Below are 13,686 nucleotides of genomic sequence, written 5' to 3' on the forward strand. Positions count from 1 at the left end.
TTTCGTAATCACGATCTTCTCTTAGCTCCGTATCTTTGTCACATACACACACTCTCTTTCACTTCTGTCTTTCTGAATTTCTTTCATCCCCATTTATCTGTCTCACTCCATCACCCTTGTTCGCTATGAGGAGCACTGTATCTCGCTTTAGACAGTAAACAGGAAATCTGTGAGAATGACAGCACCACATTAACAGAACGTAGACACATTTCAAATGTAAAACTCTAGTAGCTTCTGTCACTGAGGTCAATTTAAATGCAGCACATACTGTCAAGTTCCTACTTTATATGCAGCCTCCCAGACAGATGGATTAGCTATCAATTTGCTCAGAAAGCATGTTTAATTAACAAGCCATAGCAGTGAGACATATTCACGTCGCCTGACTGACCAGCCTTGAAATGTTGAATCTGCTGGCAAAATGCACTTCTAGGTTTTCAAGAACAAAAAGCTGGAAAGTAAAGAGTGCATTTAATGCAGGCAAATTTGAGTACATCTTAAAATGAGAACATCTTAATTTGGGTCAGACTTCAATATATATCAATATGAAATCAGGCATGTTTTAATGTCTTAAAACTAATTTACTGAAAAAAAAAAAAAAAAAAAAAAAAAATCCTTAGAGTTTCCTTTTTTTCCTTTCCTTTCCTTTTTTTTTTTTTTTTTTTGCCTATTTCTAAACTTCTCCTTAGAGTAAAAATATCAAAAATTGAGGTCAGTTAGATTTAATTTAATTTGATTTATGTTTATTTTTTTATTTTTTGGTGAGAAATTAACTTTTTCAGCAAGGACACATTAAAATGAATAAAAAGATAACAGTAAAGCCATTTATAATGTTACAAATGTTTTATTTTTCAAAGAATTATAAAAAAATATTATATTTTATAAAATATTATAAAAATATTTTCACCAAAAAATAAAATTAAACTGTTTAACATTTTAAAATGGTAATATGACTTCACAATATTACAGTTTTTATTGTATTTTGATCAAACAAATGCGGCTTTGGTGAGCATAAGACATAAGTTAAGACATGAGCATAAGTTTTTTTTAAAAACATTAAAAAATCTTAATGACCCCAAACTTTTGAACATAGTATTTATGACAATTTCTTAAATATTTTATATCCTGATAAGATATGACTAAAAGTAATGCCTCATATTTTGGTGAGTGAGTTACAGTAACAATTCAATAACTGAGTGAATCGGCAGACCGATTCAAACCAGTAACAAAAGAACTGGCTCATAACACTAAAATGATTTGTTCACAAATCAGATACATAGATTATGTTGTATACACTGAGGACAACTTAATGGGAAAGATTTGTTTTTGAAATACCTAGGTCTTCATCTTTCATCACATTCTCATTGACTACCTGTTCTTTGTGTCTAACCTGGGCAGGGAGAGGTGCAGGTGCTCTTTTGTACAGACATTCCCTCGCAGAAAGCCCCTCCATTAAGCGGAGCAGGGTTAGTGCAGGTCCGTGTTCGCTTCTGAACTCCTCTTCCACAGCGGACGTTACACTCGGACCAGTTCGTCCAGGATGACCACCCTCCATTCACTGACAAAGAGAGAAAATAGATTGAATTAGCATTAGCCTTATTGTTTATTTGAAAGGAATTTCAAATCTGTCCACAGCCTATTGGAAGGCATTGTTTATCCGCACTGCATGGTTCATTTGGAGAGTTTTGCTTCCCATACAACTTAATTTTGGTTCTAGAGTTTGATTTATTTAGTTGTATTAAGTATTTCCTCAAGAGGTAGTTTTGCACATGCTACGTGGCTAAAACGACACACAATGCTCATCATAATACTCCATCTAATAAGCTTAGAAGTGACTTGATCATTCAATTGGTACGTGGAAGAGATTCAAACTGGATTATACAGAAATTACATTAGATGCCATTCCGTAATGCCCAAGACTTCATAAACATGTCTTGGACACGCTGAGGACTTAATGAGAAATACAAATGACTAAGATCGATTCTCATGAATGAATACATGAAGCGGACACATGAAGGATAGATAATATATTTGAAAGTAACCAATGATGCTGGTTTAATATGAACACAAAAAGGGTTTTGTTTTGAACTACTGCTAAAACATCATATTCTGTTTATTAATTTCACAAATTTTGCACTATTGAGGGTACAACTCACTATTAAAGTGTGTGCTACTGTAACTAATTTCCCTTCTCTTAACCAGTGCATCATCTTACTAATGCTGCGCTACGAATATTATCAACACCAACAAACAATGCATTCCCTTAAATCACACAAGTAATTCCCTTGTGTCTGCTAAGCCTTAGGGATTGCTGGGAGTCATGTAAAATTGTAGATGCTATGCTAGCTGCTACACGTTAATTGCGGATCAGTCATCTAGCACTCAATCAGTGCTGCCTGCTTCTGACAGCTCATGTCAAAGCTTTTCAGTGTGTTTAATCAAGCCTCTAAAAACTGCCAGCTTCAGCCCTCATCTGTGACTGACTCTCAGAAGGCACGCAGAGGGAGAGAGAGTGCGCCATATTACCTTACCATCAAAATATTGAGGATAAAACACTAGGAGACCATGTCAATTAGGCTAATGGAGCCTGAACCGTGGCAATGCTGGCCACACAGGGAGCGTTAGAATCATTAACTCATTATATGTGTTGACAAAAATAGATAATCGAACCCATACTGGGCGTCTAAGTGATGGCTTCACGCAGACACAGGTCTGGCGAAATGATGAAACGGTGTATTTCTACATTAAGTTTCGCTTGATGAATTATTGAGGATTTGAAAAACGGTGGCGCTGTGTCACGGGTTGTGGCGGGATGGTGATTTATAGGTGATCGTTTTTTTTGTAAACTGTTAGACTGAAGGTCGGTGTAGGTGACAAAATAAATGGACAGCGCCCTTCTGCAGCATGTCAAACTTTCACACATTGTGATCAACACAAACTCTTGTGAGATCCAGATGTTTAAATTAAACTTTCCTTGAACTTAAAATCTAGCAGATTCCTTTTATAGCTCTCGTATTCCATGTGTACTGGAATTTTTCACTGTTTGTGTTTGCACATTTCAGACAGATTGTCAGTCTGTGTATTAGTTGTCTTTCTGCATGTTACATTGTTACGCCAGTAGGTGGCGACAAGTGTCACTGTTTAAGAGTGAATGAATGATTTACTCCTTCAAAAATGCTGATTCATTCAGGAACAATAGAAGTGACTGCTTTTATGAGTGAATGCTTTTAAAAGAATCATTTGAGTGAATGATTCGATGACTTATTCATAAAGACAGTCAATGTTTTGTTTCTGAATGAATAAGGGATTTAAGGGACTCGTTTATAAAAAAAGTAGCTGCATCTGGATATGCATACTTCCCTAATACAGAATATAATGGGTAAAAAAAAAACCAGTATGTGAGCAGTAGAAGTGGTAAGTAACTTGAGTTATGTAATCATATTACTTTTCAAGTAACTAGTAAAGTAACGCATTACTTTTTCAATTTACAGAAAAATATCTACGTTACTTTTTCAAATAAGTAACGCAAGTTACTTTTTCACATTTATTGACTGACAGCTCTCCTGGCCCAATGTTGAGAGAAATAAAGTGCAGAGGTTTTGTGTGCGAAACACATGATGGTTATTGTAGTTCTAGACTAAATGTTAACATGCATTTACTTATATCACTTAAAAAAAAAAAAAAAAAAAAACATTCAGTATTCCTCAAGATGAATTAAAAAAAGTGAAATGCAATCTCAGAATTGTAAGCAAACCTGTAATAATTAACTTTATTAAATTACACAAACATACTTTATGTATTTAATCTCACTTTATTAATTAATATCTTTGCTGCTGACCTTCAATTAACTAATTAAACCATACTAATAAGCAAAAATGACTTTAGATTAGATTCTTCTTTAGATTCTTTAATCCAGAATGGCAGCACAGCTGAAAGGTTTGCTTGAGCTGCGCCCTCTACTGTATGGGCGTATATTTGCATTTCTATCAGCCTGAGGCTTATTCATTTCACTTTTGGTGTGAAAGGGCCTTAACATTTGCCAAAAATAGAACTTTTTTTTTGTTGTCATTAAAAATCAAACAAACAAAAAACAAGCGAGCTCAGCTTAGCTGATAAAAAGTAATTGTAATGCATTACTTTTCATAAAAAGTAATGCAAATAGTTAATTTTTTAGGGAGCGACGCAATATTGTAATGCATTACTTTTAAAAGTAACTTTCCCCAATACTGGTAGTAAGCAGTATGTCCGAATTCACAGTATTTGTAAAACAAGTAGGCAAAAAAAAAAATGCATGGACGACCTATTACTTTCGGCAAGATTCTGACTTGTGCATCTGATGGATGCACTTTACTATCCCATGTAACCACGGGAGAGGATTTGTGAATGGCAGTGATGCAGCACAACTGATGCTAGTAGGTCACATGACACCGAAAACTTATAAAATAAAAACTTATATAATATATTCATACTACACACATTTATACTATATAGACCATTCTTTTTTTAAGGGTCAGAGTATTTACTTTTTCAAAAGAAATACCTAAACTTCAAAGAGACTATGCATTTTTGGACTCAACTAGTCATTTGTTTTGTTCCATAATGAATCAGTGTTTCAAAACAAACCAGCTGTGAATGATTCAGTTACTCATTCAAATAGACAGTCACTTTGTTTTGTTGCTAAATGAAACAGGGTTTCTAAAACAATCGTCAGTAATGGTGGCTCGTTTCATAAAGACAGTTGCTAGCTTTGTCTCATTTTGAAGGCTACGAAACCTCAATGAGGATGTATCATTTCAGAAAAGTAACCATTATAAAATTTACTTATTCCTTGTTAGACTTAGACATTATTATATATTATTATAATTTCCTTCTTGCTTTGAAATGTAATGGTTACTTTTCAGAAATGAAACAGCCTCACTGACATATGCGGCTGACAAATTCAAGCTCCGCAGCCTTCAAAATGAGACTCGCCCACTTGTTTTTTCCTTACTATGTGTGTTTCTGAAAGAATCGGTTGTGAATGATTCAGTGACTCATCCATAAAGACAGTCTTGTGTTTTGTTCCTGAATGAATCAGGGTTTATGAAAGAATCGGCAGTGAATGATGACTCATTCATAAAGTGTAAAGACTAGAAGGGATACAGCTACGGACACTGGGTATGCGCAAAATTAATAATCAGTAATTTAATTACTGTATTTGCATTTCTTCCAGCAATTGCTATATCCCTTCTAGACACAACCTTCAAAAGATAGTTACTAGTTTTTCTCATTTTGAAGGCTGCGCCCTACGGGGTTGCATTTGTTGGCTGCACAACTCATTGAGGATTTCTCATTTCAGAAAAGTAACCATTATAAAATTGAATTATTACTTGTGAGACTTACATTATTATAATTTCTTTCTTACTTTAAAATGTAATAGTTACTTTTTCAGAAACAAAACAGCCTCAGTGATGGATGTGGCTGACAAATGCAAGCTCCGAAGCCTTCAAAATGAGACTCGCCCACTTGTTTTTTTCCTTACTATGAGTGTTTCTGAAAGAATCAGTTGTGAATGATTCAGTGACTCATCCATAAAGACAAACACTTGCTTTGTTCCTGAATGAATCAGTGCTTCTGAACAAGTATGTTGTGAATGATTCAGTGTCTACGTAAGCTGCAGAATAAGTCACAGAAAAAAGAAAAAAAAAAAAGGGTAAAATGTATTAACTAATAACCAAAAGGATATTCTAAATTGTTGGGTTTGTCTCCATACCAAACACAATGACTGTTGCCGTTGCACTACGTCTCCTAGCAACAATGTTGCTGGCCAGGCAGGTGTAATTTCCAGAGTCGGACAGCCTTGCTTCATTGATGATCAAGTTGTGGTCAGCTCGAGTGTCAATATTGACATCGTCAAGAGAACTCACCGGCTCTTCATTCTTCAGCCACTCAACCTGCAAAAAGAGGCAAATTTGACAGATTTTGTGAGTAAATCCAGACACTTTAATGAAAATTTACTGTCAATCCAACTAGCAGAGAAGCAATGCAACTGTGAGACCACAAGCAAAACGCATACCCTTGTCTTGGAACCAATCTACAATTTTCATGAAGAGGCTGTAGAGGTTGAGATACCATTTTTTTTGGCAACCTTTTCATAAACTTCACAAACCAGCATGAGGCTGTTCCTGACAGCCTATTTGAAGCAAACATCGCCCCCACATCAGCTCAGCCAATTAAAGTGAAGAAACATTGTCAAATAAGACACAAGCTGTATCAATGCAACAACAAGCATTTCACAATGACCTCTGAGTGACCCATCACAGACTGGCAGCTCAATAAAAAAGCATGTACTGCGATATAGATGTGTATTCTCCCAGGTGCACTGCATAGTCACGTTCAAACCTGTCACTTTGACTGGATCACAGGTCACAGCTCATCCAAAGATTTCAGTTTGAGGTCACTGCAAGGTCAAGCCCAGCCTAGTGTTATTTATACAGCTCTGATGTTTGAATCTGTCTGATTCATTAGGATTTACAAACGCAGCAATGGCATGACGACGCGCCCTCCTCGCATGGCTGGTCGTGTAAATTGCAATCGTTTGGCAACAGCCACCAGTTTAAAGTCGGTCCAGAGGGGCGGCGGTCGTCAGGGCACGGGGACGCGGGTTGATTTATGTCACTGTGCGTTTGCAGATTAAAAACACAGCACGCCCCTTGGGAATCTCTGTTTGTGTGTGAAGTTCTCGCCCTCTGCGCTGGAACAACACAGCAGCAAACACGCACATGGGGCGAGTAAAATTGCTCGACTCTCTCTCTAAGGCCTAGAAGAATAATGAAGGGAGGAAAATCAATATATCAGCCATCAGATTGTCATGTGTGAGAGATTTCTCTCTCTTTCTCATCTTCGTGATGGCCGGAGAGAACTCTTTCATCATATGCTTTTAATTTCACTCTTTTCTCCGTTCCAGTCCAGAGCTCCCAGAACTGCGGTGACTGCATCTGTCCTCTTTTTTTTTGCTCCCTCCTTCCCTTCCCTCCTTTCTGTGTTTGGACCTCAAAAGTTAATCCAGTCATGTTGCTTCTTTTACTCCATAATGCTTATTCACTCTAGTTAAACAAACAGCAACTATCAGCAACTAAAGTATATCAGGGAAGGCAAAGACAAAGGGCCCTATTTTGATGATCTAAGCGCATGGTCTAAAGCGCACGACAAGTGCACTTAGGGCATGTCCGAATCCACTTTTGCTAGTTTAACAACAGGAAAAATGGTCAGCACGCCACGCCCAGTGCATGGTCCAAAAAGGGTTGAGTAATGGATGTGTTTTGGGCGTGGATGTGTTCAGAGTCTCATCTCCCATTTCTTTTGAAAGCCAGTTGTGCTCACACCATGGAGGATTTGCTATTTACATGGTGGAATTTGCAAGTGGACGCTTCTCGAGTGAGGTTAAAGCACATGAGCAGACCATCTATGGAAAAAGTCGGATTCCACCAAATGAATTTTTATCTTTATCCACACAATAATAATCTTTTACATAATAATCCTTTTATTTTTAATATTTGGCATGTTTGTGTGCTGCTGCGTGTCCCTGTGTGTGTAATAAGCAGAGTGTACTCATGCCTAGAGGCATGTGCAATTGACCAACTGAAACCTGGTCTAAAGTCAATGGCGCAGTCTATTTCATTTGCCTCAAAATAGCAACGTGCCAACACACCTCGTTTTCTGACCAGCACGCCTATGTGTGCACAAATGGGCGCAAATGCATTTGCTATTTAAACAACGAGGCGCAGGATGTGAAAATGATAATTGCGTCAGGATTAGGGTGACCAGATGTCCCGTTTTTCCCGGGACAGATCCGTATTTCAGCTCCATTTTTAGTTTCTTAACTTGTCAAGGAAAAATCATGTTTTGTCCCGTATTTCATCTTTCCTTAAAATTTCTTTACGTCTGGGTAATCATAGAAGTGTTCTGTCAGAACAGCCCAATCAAATCGTCGTAGAACAACATGACCATCCAATCACAATTCGTTATTGATTAACTTGCCATTAGTGAAGGCTGGATAGGCGGAATCGCACCAGAAGAGGCTCTCTCACACCCGCTCTCTGTCTTTCCTTCTCAGTTCTCTCAGACAGCATGTGATCCGTTCTCCTTGCGTCTGAATGGTCAAATGAAGATTTTGGTTCCAAAATGATATAAATCCATTTTGATTAATTTGAGTAAAAATGTGTTTTCTTTACCAATTAAGTGGCAAGATGAAAACCACTATTTTCTGTTTCAAACTTTCACATAGCATCTTTAGGTTATAATAACATAAAAAATTCAAATCCAGATTTTGATTTTCAAACATTTATTATAAAAACTGATTATTTTTTCCCCAAAATGAAATAAATCCATGATACATTTTTTTCCAAAATGCAATTAATCCATTCAATCAATATAAAAGTTATTTTTTATATTGAAACTGTTGAAAATACACAACAAAGTAAGTTAATCCACATATATGACAGCCTCTGAACTTGGTCAATACTAATCTTGAATACGGGCACTGGACTAAAAATTCAATCAGTCATTGCTCCCAAAATGAATTCAACGGGTCATCTTGTTAATGTTATTTATGTCTCCTTTTGTCATTACCGATTAAAAAGTATCTGGCGCCATCGCACGGTTAAAATAAAAACAACACATTTGGCTAGTACATTGGAATTGACTGCAACTACCCAGGGGTGTCGCTATACTGCAAACATTCAAAAAGCAATGTTATGTTTTTTTTCTTCTTCTGTCAGATATTTAGAATCAAAACTACCAATGCCAGATTCGAGAATCAATCATTCTTGGTCAAATGGCTTTTAAAAACTGTTCATGATTCAGTTTTGGGGATCATGACAGAAGTTTGATGCTATTGTGGAACACTCCTGAGTGCCTCATCTTCTTAATCTCCTCATGTAAATAATTAGATTTCAATGGCTTACGTTTCTTACCCACCGCAGAAACCACCACATGTTCATCAACGGCATCAAAATTATTCATTTTTTCTGTTTTTGTTGATCACAAAGTACAAAGAAGATGAGAAAAACTAGGATGCCTGGTATATTCAGAGCACTGTCATTACTGTTTAAAGTGTGTGGAATGGTGCACTGTGATTAGTTGAGGGGATATATCGCACTCTGCAGAGAAGGGAGAGTCGCGTTTGTCGCATTTTGGAGAAAAAGGGAGGAAACATGACAGAATAACATGGCGGATATCGCATTTTGTGTAAAATTATAAATTGACTTTTCATTACTGACCAGATAAAATACAGATTTTGGCAAGAACTATTTTTATTTTATTTTTTTTATTCGATATTCAACATCTAAATGGATCAAATAAACTGTTGTTTTAATTATTTAATTTATATACTGTTCAAAAGTTACTTTTTTAAAATTAAAAGTTACTTTTAATAAATTCCCTTATGCTCACTAAGGCTGCATTTATTTGATCAAAAGCAAAGCAAAAACTAATAAAAAACAAAGTTTACAAATAAATACTGCTGTTCATTAAGCACTGTAACAAAGAATTGTTGGTTTAACTTAAAAAAGTAAGTTACCTGGTTGCCTTAAAATTTTGAGTTCATTGAAATTTCATTTTGAGTTAATACAATGAAGGTGATTGGTTTTAATCAACAGAAACTCAAAATATTATGTTATCTGAACCACATTATTTTATCTAATTTGATTTGACAAAAGAAAAAATGTTGTGATAAATCATGAAAATAATTATTTTTTTACAGTGAGGGTTTTCATACTCCTTTAAAGGTGCCATCGAATGAAAAATTGAATTTACCTCGGCATAGATGAATAACAAGAGTTCAGTACATGGAAATGACATACAGTGAGTCTCAAACACCATTATTTCCTCCTTCTTATGTAAATCTCATTTGTTTAAAAGACCTCCGAAAAACAGGCAAGTCTCAACATAACACCGACTGTTGCGTAACAGTCGGGATCATTAATATGTACGACCCCAATATTTGCATACCAGCCCATGTTCAAGGCATTACACAAGGGCAGGACGTCTGGATCTGTGCACAGCTGAATCATCAGACTAGGTAAGCAAGCAAGGACAATAGTGAAAAATGGCAGATGGAGCTATAATAACTGACATGATCCATGATATCATGATATTTTTAAATTGTCTTTCTAAATGTTTCGTAGGCATGTTGCTAATGTACTGTTAAATGTGGTTAAAGTTACCATCGTTTCTTACTGTATTCACAGAGACAAGAGCCGTCGCTATTTTCATTATTAAACACTTGCAGTCTGTATAATTCATAAACACATCTTCATTCTTTATAAATCTCTCCAACAGTGTAGCATTAGCCGTTAACCACAGAGCACAGCCATTCAGAATCAAATGTAAACATCCAAATAAATACTATACTCACAGGAATCGATGCATGCATGCTGCATGAATGACAAACACTTTGTAAAGATCCATTTTGAGGGTTATATTAGCTGTGTGAACATTGTTTATGCTGGTTAAGGCAGTCGAGAGCTCGGGGGCGGGGGAGCGCGAGATTTAAAGGGGCCGCACACTGAATCGGTGCATATATAATTATGGCTCAAAATAGGCAGTTAAAAAAATGTTGGAAGAAAATTGCTTGTGGTTGAAATGTAACAGGTGAAAAGTGTGACTTTCTAATTAAGCTAAAATATGAGGTTTTGGAAGAACTTCAAAACAAACGAGAAACTGAAAGACATCAAGGCCATTTATAAATCTAGGTGAGGTCATTCATTAATAAATGTGTTTTATTGTTCATAGTCTGTAGAAAACAGAGTTATTGAATGGTAGGATTACTGTGGCGTTAATTATCAAGACTATTATAAGATATCAGAGAGATCATCCATGTACTGGAGCAATATTTTCAGCAAAATAAAATATGAGAAATCCTACTACAATCATTTATTGGTTTATTGAGTATTAATATTAATTTGCATAACTGTCTTCCATGAAACTCCTTCACAGACTATCAGATCAAATGCACCACAAAGTGCCTGTATTTTCCTTCCAAACCCCCTTCTCATGATTATCTGTACTTGTTATCTAAACTCTTTCATTTTCTTTCTAATTATTTCCCTATCTGAGACCTAATCTAAAGCTCTTCCTCTATCAATGCCTCCATATCCTTTGTTGGGGGGAAATTCCCTCTCATTCTGTACGAGTGTATGTGTTTTGTATTCAAATCGCAGGCTGTTTCTGGGTCTGCTTTGGGTCTCTGGGGGAAGCGTTGGGTTGGAGATGGAGAGATGAGAGAGCAGATGAACATTGAGGGACAGATCTAAATGGGAGTGATAAGCCTCCGGCCAGGAAACAGGGAAATGAATTTGGTTAATTAGCACATTTGTTCCAATTAAAGCCCTGTGAACATGGACGGCTACAGTCACACCCACAACTAAGACCCTCAAAGGACAACCCAGATAACCTCTGATGTCACGCTAACTGAACCTCTTTCTAAGCATCCTTTGGAGGAAAAGACCACCATTACATTGGTTATACACTTGCGGGAGTTTCCAAGGACACGGAAGCTTTGAGAGTCCATAGGGCATTGGGATTGTCAGGGAATCTGAAAAATATTATCTGAGACCTCATTCTAAAGATGGACGTTAACAGTTTGAGAACTTCAAAGTAGCTCAAATGAAACAGAAAACAAATCTGCTTGAGCTGAAGTGTGTTCAACTGAAACGCTATGTTAGCGGTTTAATTTAATTTGTCTAACAATGGCTAACAGTGACATGCAAGCATTACAGATTTTTTTTTAATGGTGAACATTCTTATGAATGATGAACATGTCACTCCCACACCTATGAACATGTCACTCTCAGCACATCTCTAATAATGTTGGCAGTTTATATATAAATTATATAAACTGTCAACACCTTTGTCTTGCTAGGGCTAATAATATTTTATCTATCCTAAATGCACACAAATAATATGTGTTTTGCCTTATACACTTACACTGATGTATACTACAGTAGGTAACCAAGCTAAAAACAATAATAATAATAATAATAATAATTTTACTCCTTGTTTAGAGGATCATAATTTTAAACATGCAATAATTCATATTCTTATTATGGATTTTCGGATTTTAAAGAGACCCCAAAAATAAAATTCAGTCATTATTTATGAGAATAAGATATTTTATCTTCGTTTGTGTTTCAGGTGACAAATTGTGAGGGGGTGGGGGGGTTGTTTAACTATTTTAGGGTTTTGGGTTAAAGTGTACAACAAAATCTACACACATGAAAAGTATCAAATAAATGAAGAAGGCATGGTGAAAGGGTCTCAACAACAACAAAAAAAAAAAAATCCATGTTTTAAAACCCATAAATACCCATATATGAGATTAATAAGCAACATCCACAACAAAAACATAATATAACAACTTTTACACAGACAATAATGTGAATGCACATGGATAAACTTGAACTAAGTTATTGTGCAATCAGATTGGCGTGTTTGCAGCAAGAGCTGTAATGCAAGAATTTAGTCTGTAAAAAACAAAAAATGAATTGCACTCTTCTAAAGCGTGGTGAACTCACAATACAGTGACTTCTAAATAGTAGCTAAAACATCAATAAATTCATTTACAATAATTTACATGTTTGATGTATGTTTAAATTAATACATTTTGGATATAACAATTAAAAGTTTATAGTTGTTGGCTGAAATAATGTCATTTTTGTCCAAGTAAAATGGACTAAAATGAATGAACATGGTGATATTGACGTCTAAAAATGAGCACTGGTGATAAGTGCCGGCATTAAGAATTTTCATAAAGCAGTTGAACAACAACTTGAACAAACACTCTGGGTAGCTACATTGAAAAAAACAGGCTCATTCTTAACACTGAATATGGCACGTTCCTTACAGGTCAATCCAATTAGCCCAGAAACGGGTACAACACCTCATAACATCGTCATTCTGGGCAAAAAATCACCCTCTAGATTTACATTCATTTAGACGGAAAGTGAAAGTGACAAGAAGGCAATTACAAAAGGAGGTCTCGTCCGGGTTTGTTCCATCCTACTCAATTAAGTTCCAGTTTCATTAATGTCCTTTTGCATCACTTTGCTTCAATCAAGTCTGCGGGCCCTTATGAACACTACGGTGACTTTCACTGAATCACATTACAGAAATGAACTTTCCAAATCCAACCACGCCATTTCGGATGCGCGGGCCAGACGTGTCCTTCTTCCTCATCCTGCTCCTGACAGCGCAGGCCGTGCCGCGTTTATTGCTGAATAATTACATTTTAAGCACTTTAAATGACTTTGCTTCATCAGACTGAATGATTAATTGCATCGCTGGATGAGGATTGTGAAGTTAATATGAGCTTAATGATCGGTCTGGTCTCAAAGTTATTGAGAGCCTTTTTTCTCCCATCTTAGCTGTGAGTAATCTGTATGAACTTTACTTTGACAGTTAATATCGCACTTTCATTTCCTTGTTGGTGTAATTGTTTTAATTATGTTACGTTCATTATTCAACAGGGATGATCTTATAGCTCTAGGGAAATGATAATTTCTAAACAGGTTTCCATTCAAGCGGGAAACAAACAAAGGACAAGGATGACATATGCCAGAATAAACAATGACAAAATTGTTACGAGCCTGTGACCTTTCGCAAATGTCTTTAGAAAAAAGAGAAAAAAAAAAATCAAATACAAGCGATTTA

The 13,686-nt window shown here is 36.1% G+C and overlaps 1 protein-coding gene across 1 annotated transcript in view; it reads right to left on the reverse strand.

Annotated features, from left to right (window-relative positions):
- unc5da (unc-5 netrin receptor Da) overlaps nt 1–13,686 on the reverse strand; it is a 249,931-nt gene that overhangs the window by 40,705 nt on the left and 195,540 nt on the right. The window contains exons 5-6 of the mRNA XM_067375867.1: nt 5,750–5,930; nt 1,388–1,555 (exon numbers count right to left, since the gene is read on the reverse strand). Coding sequence (XP_067231968.1) covers nt 1,388–1,555; nt 5,750–5,930 — 349 coding nt within the window. The remainder of the gene's footprint in view (nt 1–1,387; nt 1,556–5,749; nt 5,931–13,686) is intronic.

The sequence above is a fragment of the Chanodichthys erythropterus genome, chromosome 22 (assembly GCF_024489055.1).
Source record: "Chanodichthys erythropterus isolate Z2021 chromosome 22, ASM2448905v1, whole genome shotgun sequence".
NCBI classification, from domain to species: domain Eukaryota; kingdom Metazoa; phylum Chordata; class Actinopteri; order Cypriniformes; family Xenocyprididae; genus Chanodichthys; species Chanodichthys erythropterus.